This window comes from Rhinolophus hipposideros (genome assembly GCF_964194185.1).
Source record: "Rhinolophus hipposideros genome assembly, chromosome: 8".
In the NCBI taxonomy this organism is placed as follows: domain Eukaryota; kingdom Metazoa; phylum Chordata; class Mammalia; order Chiroptera; family Rhinolophidae; genus Rhinolophus; species Rhinolophus hipposideros.
The window spans coordinates 74,544,204-74,558,687 of record NC_138054.1 but is presented as its reverse complement, the minus strand read 5'-3'; the positions used below and the strand labels follow the sequence as shown (position 1 = coordinate 74,558,687).

The 14,484-nt window shown below is 37.8% G+C and overlaps 1 protein-coding gene across 24 annotated transcripts in view; it reads right to left on the bottom strand.

Annotated features, from left to right (window-relative positions):
* The window catches only part of PUM1 (pumilio RNA binding family member 1), a 110,918-nt gene that overhangs the window by 74,515 nt on the left and 21,919 nt on the right, over window positions 1-14,484 (bottom strand). For all 24 annotated transcript variants that reach the window (XM_081056188.1, XM_081056210.1, XM_081056198.1 and 21 more), the window contains exon 3: window positions 10,901-10,969. In XM_081056188.1, the coding sequence (XP_080912314.1) occupies window positions 10,901-10,969 (69 nt within the window). The remainder of the gene's footprint in view (window positions 1-10,900; window positions 10,970-14,484) is intronic.

The window sequence follows — 14,484 nt, the reverse complement described above, 5'->3', positions numbered from 1 at the left end:
TTCTACCCCTCAGTTTTCTCACCTATAAAATGAACTGTTATGATAGTGTGTAAAGAAGTTCAATGCTGAACTCAGAGGAACCACTCAAAGAACTAGCTGTTATTATTTGAGAACAAAGCAGTAACCAACAGACTTCACAAAACTAATGGCTAGCCAATGGAAGGCTCCCCTGTACTCAGCAGGCAGGTGTGAGCACAGCACCACCCAGCCCACTTCAGCATATATCCCGGCAAATTAAGAGCCCTAACAAAACACTACAAGAAAACCATGACTACAGCTTTGCAGAAACTGCCTACCAGGCAGGATGACTACTAAGGACTGGGCTTGTTTGACCAGTATTTGCATAGGGAAGTATCGATGAGGTTTTATGATGGTCTCAACACTCAATGCACGCTGCAGCAAGTACTCTGCACTAAAGAGGAATAAAACAATAAAACAAGAAACTGCTTATACACTCAACATAGGCTTCACAGAGCTCTCTAATCTTAGAGCAGAAATGAGGCTTTGTAAGTACTATTCACAGGAATGCTACAACTCTGCGGGCATAATCAGGTTTGAGCCATCTGGCAATGCAAACTTCCAACAAAGCTTAGTTTCGTTGGAATGCAGCCAACGCTTGGGTCAAATACCTGATATTTTAACTAGCTGGTAAGATATAGCCCCACCCCACCCCCAATTTTTTAAATCTCTTAGTAAATATCTCATTACATTAAAAGAATCTGACATTAACTCAGAAAAAGGACTGCTCAAAACTGACTGAAATAAAGTATTACTGGCTACCGCTGGCAGTCAACTGTTTCAGAGCTCTGATGTGTGAAAACTGTATTAATTTTCAGAAATCCCTTCTCAAAATCTTAATGCTCTAACGGGATTCACCTGGCCCTCCATACCACAGTGAAATCAACTGAGGTAGTATACAAAGCGTTTTCACAAATACTGTAAACTACATTCATGTTCTTACCAAAGATTTAACAAGAAACAGTTTAAATATAAAAGTATAGATCAATATCCATCACAACGCTTAATTAAGGACAATTAAGCCTCAGTTATGACAATTTTTTGGACAATTCTTATATCAGAAAATATATACTCATGTTCATTTCTGATCATTTATCTCAATAACAACAAAAAAATCAAAAGAAAAAATTACATTCAAAGTGTAAGAGCGGAAACAGTGAGCAGCAGACTAAACGTTCAATAAGGTAGCTGTTAAGTACAACAATGTAGCGAACCCAAAATAGCTATACTGACTATAAGTAATGTTTATAAAATAGCATTCAATTTTAAAAGTAAAATATACATGTAAAGACTGCTTCTCCTCATGCACCCTTCCCTTTGGATCAAGACTGGAAAGAAAAATAAAAACTGCAATGAGACTTGTTGGTGTGGCAGGACTATGAATGACTTGTTACAAAATATACTTTTCTTATGATTTATAACTGATTTTCTAATAAATGAAAATTGAGATTATGGTGGTACGGAATTCACTACAAATAAATAAGGCATTTTCTCTTAAGCAGACACATTTCATTTCAACATAATTTTAAAGTGACAAAAGTTAATGGCAATTTTAAGGAGCGAGCGCACACCATATGTTTCAAGTGTTTTTAATCAAGCAGATAATAACTTTCCAATCCACTTTGAAAACTAGCTTAAGGAATGCTGAAAATGTACAATGGTAAAAATCACAAGCCAGTTATTTTTAAAATTAAAAATAATCAAATATATAATAAACAAATAAAGGAAATGGTGTTTTAGTTTTCACCCTCTTTCAATTTAAAGAATATGATCTAAATTCTCACTTCCCGTTTATACATATACTAATTAAGGAACTGTCCTGCCTTCTTTTTAATCAGTTACTCAATGCTTATATGTAAAGATTATTTTTAAATGTTAGAATATTTTTGTTCTACTTCATTTAATTCAAATCACAAACTGTCTAAAAATCAACATTTGCTGTAATTTTTTCACATTTCTCTACAAGGCAGCATCATAATCTGGCATCTAATAATTACTGCTTGTAATTTTTAGCTTATATGGCAAGATGGTTACTACCGAAAACAAATGTCCATATTAATAGTCACTTAACTAAATATCTCTTTTGGTTGAAATCTAATATAGTCCTCTAAAAAAAGAAATTGTAAGTTTATTGCATAATTATAGTTATGCAGTATATAAAATTACCAGATTTTTAAAAATATTTTCCCAGGTTATTAAGTACTTTTCCTAAGCCCTGTTAATAGTTGTATCTAATGTCCTTTAACAACATTTCTACCATTAAGAATGAAATCACACAAATCATTCAGGCTTGGACAGTTGGAGGTAAGTTGTTCTCTCCCACATCTAGAAAATCAATACTGCTTTCCTGGCTACCAAAAAATTTTTTTAAAGTTTCAGCATTTCAAGTACTTACTGATGTCAAAAAATAAAGTATTTAAAAAAATTTTTTTTAATAAAAGTGTTTCTTGAACAGTATTATTTGCACAGCCTGCATTAGCCACTACCGGAAATAATGAAAGTAGCAAAAGCCTTCTTTGCCCCGAAAGAAAAGATGAAAAAGAAAAACCTACCAGGATCAAACTGATAGTTACAAAGCATTTTATGATAAGCACACTAATAGTGTGCTACAGACTGTCAAACTTCACAACCTACTACAGAGAAGAAAGGAACAATAACCTGGGATAGGACTGGTGAAAGAATGCCTTCGAGGAGGCAGGAGTTGAACAGAACAAAGGGAGAAATGAAAACAAGTGGGGCAGGTGCCCACCAATAAAAAACGAGCCTGACACTGACGGTAGGGAGGAATAAGGAGAGGGTGGAAAAAAGCACAACTAGTCCAGTTGTCAGCAAGCCTTTATGGAGCACTGAGGAGTTGGGCTCTAATCGGACCGGCAGCAACAGTTAACATAAAAATTAATCTGATATTCCTCCATAAAATGGGATAAGAGAAAGGAAATGGATGCTGGGAGGCTAAGCAAAGAGATCACATCACCGCAGTAATCTAGGCGAGAAATGGTAAGAGAAGGAACCTGTGTAAATGGGGGCAAGGACGGAACCACTGCTGCTTAGAGGCCTTTCAGTTTTCAAAGCTTTTTTTAAAAGGTATATAATTTCAAAAGTGAACACTCAGAGCCCATTATGATGATCAAGAATGAAGCTACTAAGTATACATAAGCCAGTCTATCACCGAAGTTCTTTTAATCAGGACATCTATTCTGTAGTCAAGTGAGTGCAAAGGCTAGATGAAAACAGGATCCAAGTATGTAAGAATATGGTGTTGCAAGTTTAAGTTTACAAGTGCAATGGGTAAAATTTTAAGGTTGTCCTGAAATCCACCATGGGTTGCTGGGGAACAGTAAGAGCAAAAAGAGCAATCAAATAGAGACGAAAAATTTGGTAGTTCTTAAATTTTAGGACAACCACAAATTAGATAGAAGTGCAAACATTTCAATTTATGATTACTGTTAAAATGTACTCTCTTCAAAGGAGCACAGGGCTTTCCGTGTTCTTTGCCACACAAAGAACACAATCACTGTCAACTTCATCCTTTGAAAGAAACACACAAAAGACACTGGCCATACTTTCATAAAGCATGCCCTTCCAAAAAATTCAGAGATACTGTTAGCACCTCAACCTCCATGTTATTTTGTGATAAATTAAGCTGGGGCAAGCTCCACAGTCATCCTTTCTCCACTGCACTTCCCCTCCTGCATCCACTGAACGTTCTTATGCCTTCCCACTTCTAGTTACTGGAACAGAGCCAAAAGAAACTTCTTTTCTCTGCTCTCTTCATAAAACTTGAAAGGCTGACAGTAAGCTACATTCAGCAATTGAAGAAATGGCCAGGGTGGCCAGGCCTTTTCTGCTTTTCTCCTATATCTCAGGATACAGGAACAGCACGTAAGGAAACAGAGGACTATATTATCTCTACACGTCATTGGGTTTTTAATACATATAAACTGTATGGTTTGATCTATAACATAACCACATTCGTCACATCTAGACTTTAAAAATTATATAACTAATTCTTGTAGTACTGCCTGAGACCCCAGTGTGCAAAAGAGAAGCCTCCGGATCACTTAGGAAACCTATAAAGTTCATGAATAAAACCATGAAAACATCTAGACTGCTTCATTACCTATTCGCCCTCGTATCCCCAAAGCAGGAAGCAAACAGCTCAATTAACAGAGTTTGAGAAAAAGTCCTTTGCCTCCAGATGGGACCAAATACTCAAATCTACCCTTACACCCAGCCTGCATCAGGATATTTTTAATTATTAAATTGACAAGACAAACAAGGATGTCAGTATGCCAGATCCGGACAAGTTCCCCTTTGCATGCATTCCAGCTGATGACTATTTCATAGATATGGCTACTAGGTATACAGGGAAGCCCAATACAAAAAAATAAAACTCCTGCCTCTATGTGCTTTGCTATAGTGAGAACCACAGAATGCATTAATTAATCAAGAGACAATGAGTTAAACGTTGGTGTTCTGGTTCCTCATCAGTAAAATAACGGTAAGAATAACAAGAATTATACATAACACAGTTTAGTACACGCTTAAACAAGAAATATAATGAAAGTAATTTCAGTTTTCTAAACATCATTATGTCTGGCTGTGTAGCTATAATGAGGGTTATTTCCATGCCCCAGCAGATGGCCCACTAGAAGCGTCCTATTGATCTGGTTACAACTGTATCAAACAAAAGATCCTTTATAATAAATGCCTTTATATCAGATTCTACTTGGATAACAGCACTAATGATTTACTATTCATTGTGTACTCTTGTTGCAAAAGTAATTATCTAATAGTTCAAAAGTATAAAAATTTGCAGAGAAGGTTGAAGAAATGCTTTTAATAAATGTGTCTTCCTCATCCTCCCCTTCACATTCCCACATCCCTGAAGGTGGGAAAATAATCTGAACAGAGAATACAGGCAATACATATTTACTGAATTGAACTGTGGCCCCTTGAGGGGAGGGCAACACCAACTTATGAAGCAAAAAATAAAACAGAATCCATGCTTAGAAAGATATTTACTGATAAGATTCATTCAAAGCAATATATTAGTCAGCCACTGTTTACAAAGTAAATTATTAGCTGAAGCCCCTGCCCTCAACAAACTTGTGTGCAAGGAAATATTAACAGAAAACACTTACACAAATCACTATATACAAAATAAATTAGGGCCATAAGAAGGATGCAAATAACTTGCAACTTGAATTCTCCATGGCTTCTGGTTGGTGAGAGCAAGAAAGCTTTTATGGAGTTGCTGATAATTAAAGCTGGTTTTGAATAAAGGGGAAACAGACTCTGAGCATGCAGAAATGAACAACAGAAAAACTCAGGATTTGGAGTGATGGAGATCGGGGTTCAGATAGCTGGCTCATGATCATGTTCCCTCTCTAATCACTTTTTGCCTGGTCTATAAAAGGGCACCATAATATTGCAGGACCCTGGTGAAGACTGTAATGTGTATGAAGTTCACTGGCACAGGACCTGGAAAATCATATATGCTCCATATACTGCTGCTATTATTACTTCTGAGTCTAATAAACTAGAACTTGAAGTCAATCCACATCTTGACACGACCTTGGCTGGAGTCATTTGACCTTAGGACTCATTTGCCTCATGTGAAAAAATAGTACTAATATCTCTCAAAAAACCTGTTGGGATAAAATCAATGCCAAAGTGTCTTCAAACTGTTAATGTATTGTTGTAGTTGGATTACCCTCAAGTAAGGCATACTGGTGTGGGTGCAAACGTTTTAGCCACAGGAGAATAGCGGGGAGAAACTGACTAAAGATTAGGAGTCTGTGGATCAGAGCTACGCGGCTGCACAGGAGCATGCTTTCCTGCAGTCCAAGCTCGGCATCCACAGGGGAGGCCCACCTAGTCTTCCCAGCGCAGGACAGAAGGCAGAGACTGAAATGACTGAGGTTCCAAACAGGTCTCAAAGTGACAGGTCAGAACTGGGAAGCAGGTTCCAAATGTCACATACACACCCACATTGTCAGGGTTAGAAGACACCTTCTTCTTATCTTATTCCTGAAAATGCCCAATCCCAATCCCAGAACTATTCTGCAATCCCAATAACTTTCCCAAACAAGACTCATGAAGAGGATGCTTTACCTTTAACACAGTCTTTAACCTAATACAGGAAAGTTACTAAGATGGCATTCCTCCAGGTCACTTGGCTTGGCTAACTGTTTTCTCTAAAGTAAACATTTCATTTTAATAGCAAGATGTCAAAAATGCCCGACAACCAAATGGTATTAATACGAAGTTATGGAACTAGGCTGCTTTTACCATTCCTGCCTGTACTCAAAAACTACATTTAGGGGGAAAGGGATTCATTATCAACATTCTTATATTAATACACAAGGCAATATTATTAACTTTTTCTCCCTTCTGCAAGAAAGGTTGCATGATCTTGCTGACAGACTACCTCCTTTCCAAAATTCAATCCACTCTGGAGTCAGCGAGTTATTCTTATGGGACTCTAATTGCCAGGAATTGCCACTGTGAGGTAGCCCTCCCAGGACAGTGCATCCCAGAAGTACTTTTAGCTACCCAAAAGCCTCCAATTCTATGAGCCATTCTGTTTGCCATGATGGAAAGACGTGGAAAAGAATTTTCAACAGATCTGGTATTCCCATTAGGATCCCACTTGCCCTGATTTCAGAATTACCAACCCCTGAGCTCTGACAGACACAGCTCAATGTCTTAGGCAGCTACAGTCACTTAGAGAACCCAATGAAAAGTTACAGAACCTCTATATCACAAGTGGGACGTCACTCCAAAAAGGCATCTTTTAGATGCCCTCTGGAATATGCTAGAAAAAGCAGAACTAATCCTATTTCCTATATTTTTAAAGACAGAGTTATGGTCAAACTCTTAAGAATCTTACACTTGAAAGAATCCTGGGAAACTATTTCTACTTTGTCTTACAGATGTAATCAAAGTCCAAAGAAGATGAATGAGCCAAAACTAGAAACTGTGGCTTCAGAGTTCTTGCCCAGTGAAACCTCTATCTCCCCAAGTTATACCTTTGGGTTACCTGCTCTCCGAATCACTATCAAATTCCTCCCTTCTACAAGCCATTCTGCTGTCTCACACTTAAGGAGAGAATTCCTATGTAACGTCTAATGAGAGCCTGCAGCTCTATTTCCAGTATATCTCACCTTATTATTCCACTTCCTGGGAACATATGGGGATTCATTACTCCATATTACTCCATATACAGGAGCACTGTCCAGATTTCCTTTCTCAGTTTTACAATCTTGTCTATTACCAAGGGTAAGTTTTTCTATGCTTCAGTTTTCTAAGACAAAGATGAAGGGCCACATATTTAAATACATTCTGTTTATTCCAGAAATAATCACTACTATCTTAACATTCCTGAAAGCTGTTAAAGTTTACCACATGTACAACATGAAATAATCTTAAAAAAAAAAAAAAAAAAAAGGTCCTTGGTTTTATGCAGAATAAAGTCAGAGGCGCTCAAAGTCCTTTCCACTTAGAACCGCTTTTTGCAGATCCATCCTTTTTAGGCCGTGAACAGTAATAATGCTGCCCTCTTACATACAGATGGGACAAGTAAGTCATGCAAGATCATAAAACAAACCAATGTAGAAACAGCCCAGAAACCCAAGGTTACTGAGCCTTCCTCAGTACTACAAAGATACACTCTTGAAGACTCAACTAGCAGACTAAGCTTTTCACATGTAAATAAACAAGCTGCTCAAATAGTGCCTTTAAACTAACTTTTTCAGAACTTCAAGTTGAATGAAAGGAGCTAGGAAGCAATGGATGAAATATCTGAAAATAATTTGTGGCCCTAATCCTAAAACCTTATTCCATCTTCCTTTTTATGCTGACTTTCTAGAACAAGGGGCAAGTAAAGCACTGGTCCTGCTGAGTCCTTCAGCTAAGAACTGCACTTCAGACAACCAGCAAAGTGTGAAGGTCAAGTTTCACTAAGCCACTTCGTTAGCAAGATTTCTACTAGTAAGATAGGCTCTAAATCTTGCAAAGTGACACCAAGAGTCTAGTAGTGACTTTGATGAAAAAAAATGTAACAAGAGCCAAGCAGCCTGAACTTGACTAGAGTTCAATTACTTTCAATGAGTTCTCTTTGAATTCTAGAGTCACATGTTCTTGAACATACGTATTGTTTACCCTAATGCTGTATCCCTCCTTTCTTCCTTCCCTCCTTCCCACCCCCACCCACATACATAAAATAACTGCAGCAAAAATATACCATGCCTAGCTTAAAAGTCCATGCAATTTACTTGAAATTTTAGTGTTTATATGGGTAAAGATATATTTATATACATACCCACCCAGAGATATTTTACTGCTTAAAAGGAAGGAAATTGAACGAAGTTAAACTAATTTGAAGCTGTGCGCTATATTTTATTATGAAAGCTTATTTTCATTTCTCGTTTGTGATCTCCCTTGTATCATTGCAAAATGCATTCTCCCAACCTACACCTACGCAAATCCTAACTAAACTAGAAGACATTTCCCAAGTCATATACCTTCTTCAATCAAGTAACCAACAAACTAGTCCTGCCAATACTGGTCACTCCCTTCTCTAAAACCTGAACCATACATAGAAAAATCTGTGCACTCTTTCTGTCGTCACGTGTACTAATTGCTTCCTCAACTAGCTAAGGAGTTCCTTCAGTACAGAAACTGCTCCATACTTAGTTTATTCCCTTTGTGCCTAGACAGTGGGTTATGCTTCAAAGAATAACTTCAGTAAGTATCTGTATTTTGGAAGGCAGTGTATTAAGCATTTTTTTTGAATCCTCCCCCAAAACCAATTTTCATAAAGCTTACTAAAATGAGATTTCTACCATTAATTATTTTACAAGTATTGGTTTTGTTTATTCTAAGGGCACATGCTGTGGAGAGGAAGCCAAGTCAGAAGCCCAGCTCCACCACTTACTATGTGACCCTGGGAAAATTAATTCATTTCTCTGTCTTTTCCTTATCTGCCTATAAGCACCGTCCTGATAGTTATTGATGAGATAATTCATGCAAACCCCTTAGTATCTGCCTAATAGATGGTCAACAAATGGTAGTTATTACTTTGTGAATAAATAATGAGGAAAGAAGGAAGAATATACACTGCATTACTGTTGGAAAACACTTTGTTTACTTATAATGTTTACATACAGGTCGGAGGAATTATATACATGTATCAAAAAATGTCATTTCTAACAAAAATAGGAGAGTGAGGTTTGGAGACCTTGGGTGGGGGGGAAGCATTTTTGGAAGCAAAAAAAAGTGATCTGAAAAATATTTTTGTTAAGTTGTCATTTAAATAAAACTCACTTTCTATTCAATTCTGTTCACTATTCTTCAATTAGAATTAAGTTTTTAGAGATCACGCAGTGTTGCTTACAATATGCAACAGAGCATTATTTTTATTTTGTGTAATTAATTTTAAAAACCTGGGATGAGATTTTTGAGAGTGGACCAGCTTAGAATCACAGGAGTAAAGATAAATGTGGTTTCCCCGGCTACACTTAATATCAGATACATCTGTTAACTTTCTTTTAAACCTTTGTTACAGAAGTTAATTTAGAAAATCTTTTACCCAATAACCATATAGGGTTTATTGATGAGTAGTTTCCAGGCACAGGACACCTACCAATCTTCTCTTAAAGCTCTAGGGGGAAAACAAGAACAGACCAAAAACCCATGAACCCAAGATTATAGGACACTGGATTCTGACCACAAGATGATTCAGTAAAATTGGAAACAAAGTTTAAAATCTTCTAACAAAAGAAACAAGAATCTCAGGACCAAAACACCAAGAGTTTATTTCACATCTAACCACAAAGGCAGTCAGTGAATATTTGTTATAAATCAGGAAAGGAATTATCTTAACTTTGAATCCTCAGAACCTAGCACAGTGCCTGGATCAAATAATACTGACTAAATAAAAAAAAACAAATATATTCAATGAATGGTATAAAAGAATTCAGAATACAGCTCTTCTCCCACCAGTTAAAACATTAAAATAGATGTGGGAAATTTTAAGTATTAGATATACCAAGAAATAAAAATCAGAAGAAAAAACTGAAGTTACTCTCCAGAACAAGAGAATCACAAGTAAATGCCTCCAAATTATGAACCTGTGACATCTTTAGCAATTAATTCAAACTGTATGTTCTACCTTATCACCAATACATTCTTATTGCCAACAACTATAATCACCAGAAATCGGTTGTACTTCATCTATACTCCCCTCTTTTAGAATTTTCTACCCTAGCAATATAATGGATGACAGTAAATTTTGTATTTTCAAATTTAAAACATCATAAACAAACCAAAATCCCTGCTTCTGAATTCTAAGTACGTATGGGATGACTAGCTCCTATCTCTACCTTCCAGAATTATTTCACCAGAAACCTAACAACTTCCCCACAATAGAGCTCTAAACAATTTCCTCAAAAATGGCACTACTCTAAAAACAGGTTATAAATATTCTGATTAGCAGTCAATCTACGACTCCCTTCCACTGCAAAAGAACCTAGCAACTGGAAAACGAGGCAAAGGTAAGGACATGTGATGCATATAAAATTTTGTAAAATTTTAACGCCTCAATTTACAACTAACTGGTTAATATAATAGTAAGTTGTGCTCATATTTTGATGGCTTTATTGTTCTTGTTTTTAAGACATTAGGCTACGGTTAACCCTCTTCTTATACTGAGATGGTTTTGGCAAAATTCTGCAATTTTCCATTCCTGTCATGAGGATGGCAACAAGGAAAAGCAAGCACATACTTCTGGAGACTAGGTTCTGACACATCTGATGAAATACAGCTCCAACCTTCCCTTCAAAACAGGCCCACTTTTCTGACACACCAGTTCACTTACCTCTCCCATCGCTCTTCCTTCCAGAGCAAGTGCTTGAAAATCATGATTCAGTTCATCCATAGAACGTACCTATTGTTCAGAATAGAGGAGGGAAAAGTTTCAAGTTAGCATCTGGAATTTTATATACATTAAACATTTATATACATTAAACACAACTGAAAAGCATGTCTATGTGGACTTGCATATACTGACAAAGACAATGACAATTTTCAAGCGATTAAGGTTAGACATTCACTTACCTTTAACTGTCGGGGTTCAGCAATGACCCCTGCTTTCTCCCCGCCCATTCCCTTGTTTTCAAAACATGAAAAACACACAATCCAGAAAAAGAAAAAGCAAGTTCCATCACAACAGAATTGTAGCTATTTTACATACATTTTGATTTAGTAAGTAAAGACCGACATGCTGCAGGGCAATGACATATAAAGATGGCTGTGTAACCTAAACCTGGCTACTGCGTCAAAGACCATACAGCTTGTCCCCAACTATGAACGTGTAAATTAGGACACTCGTTTCATCCAACCCAGTATTTCTTTGATAAACCTCTGGAAAGGAAGGTACGACAAACTACATAATAGAGTTCCCGAACATTTCTCCATGCTGGAAGATCTCTGGAGGCTCCTAGAATCTCAAAATCATGAGGGGAAAAACAGCAGACACCACAAGAATCCCTTCAAACTTGACCTATCATTCATTAAGGGTACCACCCACATTACAACAATCTTTCTAGGCTTCAATTAACTCATCGCCACTGTCATTACTACAAGGCAGTGTTAAGCTCACAGGATGAAGTGTGAAGTAGATTATCCAACACAAACATAGTTCAAACCCCTTTGCTGTCCAGTGGTCTGCTGGTCCTGCCAGCTACGAGCAGCACGCCCCCTCTGCTGCCTCAGGCTGCAGTACAGCCCCTTGTCTGTTCAAGAGGAAGGTTATTCTGCGGACCTGGGAAAGACTACTGACTGCCTGAAGCAGGAGTCTCTCAAGCCCCATATCTGACCATTACTGCCTCCCAACACAGGAGTACAATTTCTAGCAGTGTGTAAACACAAAGAAGGTCAAGCTAGGCCAGGCAGGGAGAGCAAGAGCACCGACTAGAATACAGCTCAGGGAATCAACTGACGGATTTTATTAACATGCTGCCTGTATGTACATCACCCGATAATCATAATTTAACTGAACTGACCACTCAAAAATCCAGTTGCATTACTGTTTTAAATCACGTATTTTCAAAATCCAGAGCTGATACTATGCTACAAATGACTTACAGCGTCACCAAGACATAACGGCTTTAGGATGCTTGCTAAAAATGTAAATTTATAAAATTCAAAATGAAGCTAAAATTCAGGCAGATGAGGACAAAGACAGGCAAGCCAGTTTGAAAAACACCTTGAAACAGAAGGTACGATCACGTTGTCAGGTGTTTATTAAGGAGAGCACACTGAATAAGCTCCTAAACTGTACGTAGTACAAATGGGGGTGGGGTAGTTGAGCGCAGGATGTTAGCGGGGAAACTACAAAACGTTAGGTGAAATGATTTTGAGCAGTCAGGTCCGAGTTAACATTTACAAAGCATGGAATTAAATGCAGGAAGCTCTGTAGCTCTTTCTGTAGAATACTAATCATACATTTAACTCCAGCGAGGCATTTCTTAAAACCCAAAAATCTACAAATTAAAATTTTAACCAAGAATGTTTGAAATTATGTTTCCCAAGGAAAATGCAGGAGTAATAAGAGAAGGAACATGCAATACGCATATTTACATAATCATCACAACAATCTCACAGTGATTATTTCCATTTAAGAGATTAGAAAACTGAGCCTCAGAGAAATGACTTCCCCAACCATTGTTAAATAGGGAAGAGTACTCAACTGGCATTGTTAGGATCTAAATCCAGGTCTTCCCATTTAAAGAGCAATGTTCTTCTTAATCACCAAGCTACCTCTGTGGTGGCCACAAGAAGTTTCCACCTCCAGATAAAAGTGTCTTTTGTTTCTGCTGTGGGATTTGAAGAGTATGGTGTGCTCTCCTGATCTTGCCTTTGCTGTCCCCAGAGTCTCCTCGTCCTACCTTCAAAATTGCCCATTCTCCCTCCCCCCCATAACAATTTCCACTCCTTTCTATTCTATTTTCCCATCCATCATTCTCTCTTACCACTTAATTGCTTACTCTCTCAGGTCTCCTCTCTCTCTCTCTAGCTCTCTTTTCTCCAGACCTCCCTCTTTGAGGGTGTCTCGTTCTGCCTCACTTACAGGATAAAACACTCGCCCTCCTTCCTCTGCATACTACCTTCCTGCCCCCTGTAGACAACTGGAGAAAGCAACTTCACTTGGTCAAGTTTTCTTTGCTACTCCAGAAACTCCATTTGCCCATACTTGACTAGACCAAATAAACCAAATCATTCTCACAAAACTGTTTTTAACTAGTCAGGAACTTATTGTTTCACAATGGGCGCTATACCTGGTATGGTCAAACACCAGGCAGACTCTTTCACACAAAATTCTTCCTAGGAGACAAAACTAATGACCAGAAGACGATGCTCAGGAATCAAAAGAAATGAAGACACAGAGGATAGTAAGAAATATTTTCCGCAGGTAACAAAAAAGGCTACTATGAAGGAGAGAAGCTGACTATAAATGATAATCAGAGTAAATGCTCCATCAAGACAGAACAGAACTTTTCAAGTTCTTGTACTCAAACTCCCCTTTCTCTAGAATTCACTTCCTCTCCTGATGCCCCTCCCCATAAAGGCACCTCCCATTCGCTAAAAAGGCAAAGCAAGACGACCACTTCAGTGCCTCACCTACCTCTCTTCATTCCACCCAAGGATATCATCCAGAAACATGACCTATGCTTTTGAGTTTCCCTTCCATGTCCCAGGTCCCAGAACTTTCTTTAGTAGCCTCAACACCTGCCTTCTCCTAATAGGGATTCTGTCCTAATTAGAACAGTAATGTAGCAAATGAAGTTGACGTTTTACCACTTAGGGAGTTATAAAATCAAAACAAATAAATCCAGAACTATACATCACATTTGGAAAATGAAAAATTAAGCAAAAGCATCACTTTACAAATCTTTAAGAAACATGTTCTAAAGGCCCTGCCCCATCTATAACCCCCTGAGAAGACACTACACCCAATGTCCCATATGCGTATCAGAATCAACTAATGATATGTACTTCACTGTTTCCTCATCTGTAAAACTGAGGTAACATCGGCCACTTTACAAGTTTGTTATAATGATTAACTGAGACAAAATGTCCTTATTCAACCATATTCACCTCCCGGGTTATTCTCTTTAAGTTACCTAAATGCCTCCTTCACACATTCATCCCTTCTCTCCCTACTCTTAAGTACAGGGCCTGTTTTGTCCATTTCTTGGGTGGGGTGAGGGGTGCAGGAGGTTCTCCTTGTTTCCCCATTTCCCAAATCAATACGTTACAAGTACCTACGTCTAACCATCTAACATATTCTCTCAAACTTAGCATTTCAATGTACATCCATTTTTCTCTCTTCTCAATTCCCAGCTAAATCAATTCAGGGAAAGCTTCATTCTCATCCACTGAGAAACTTTAAAAAAAAAA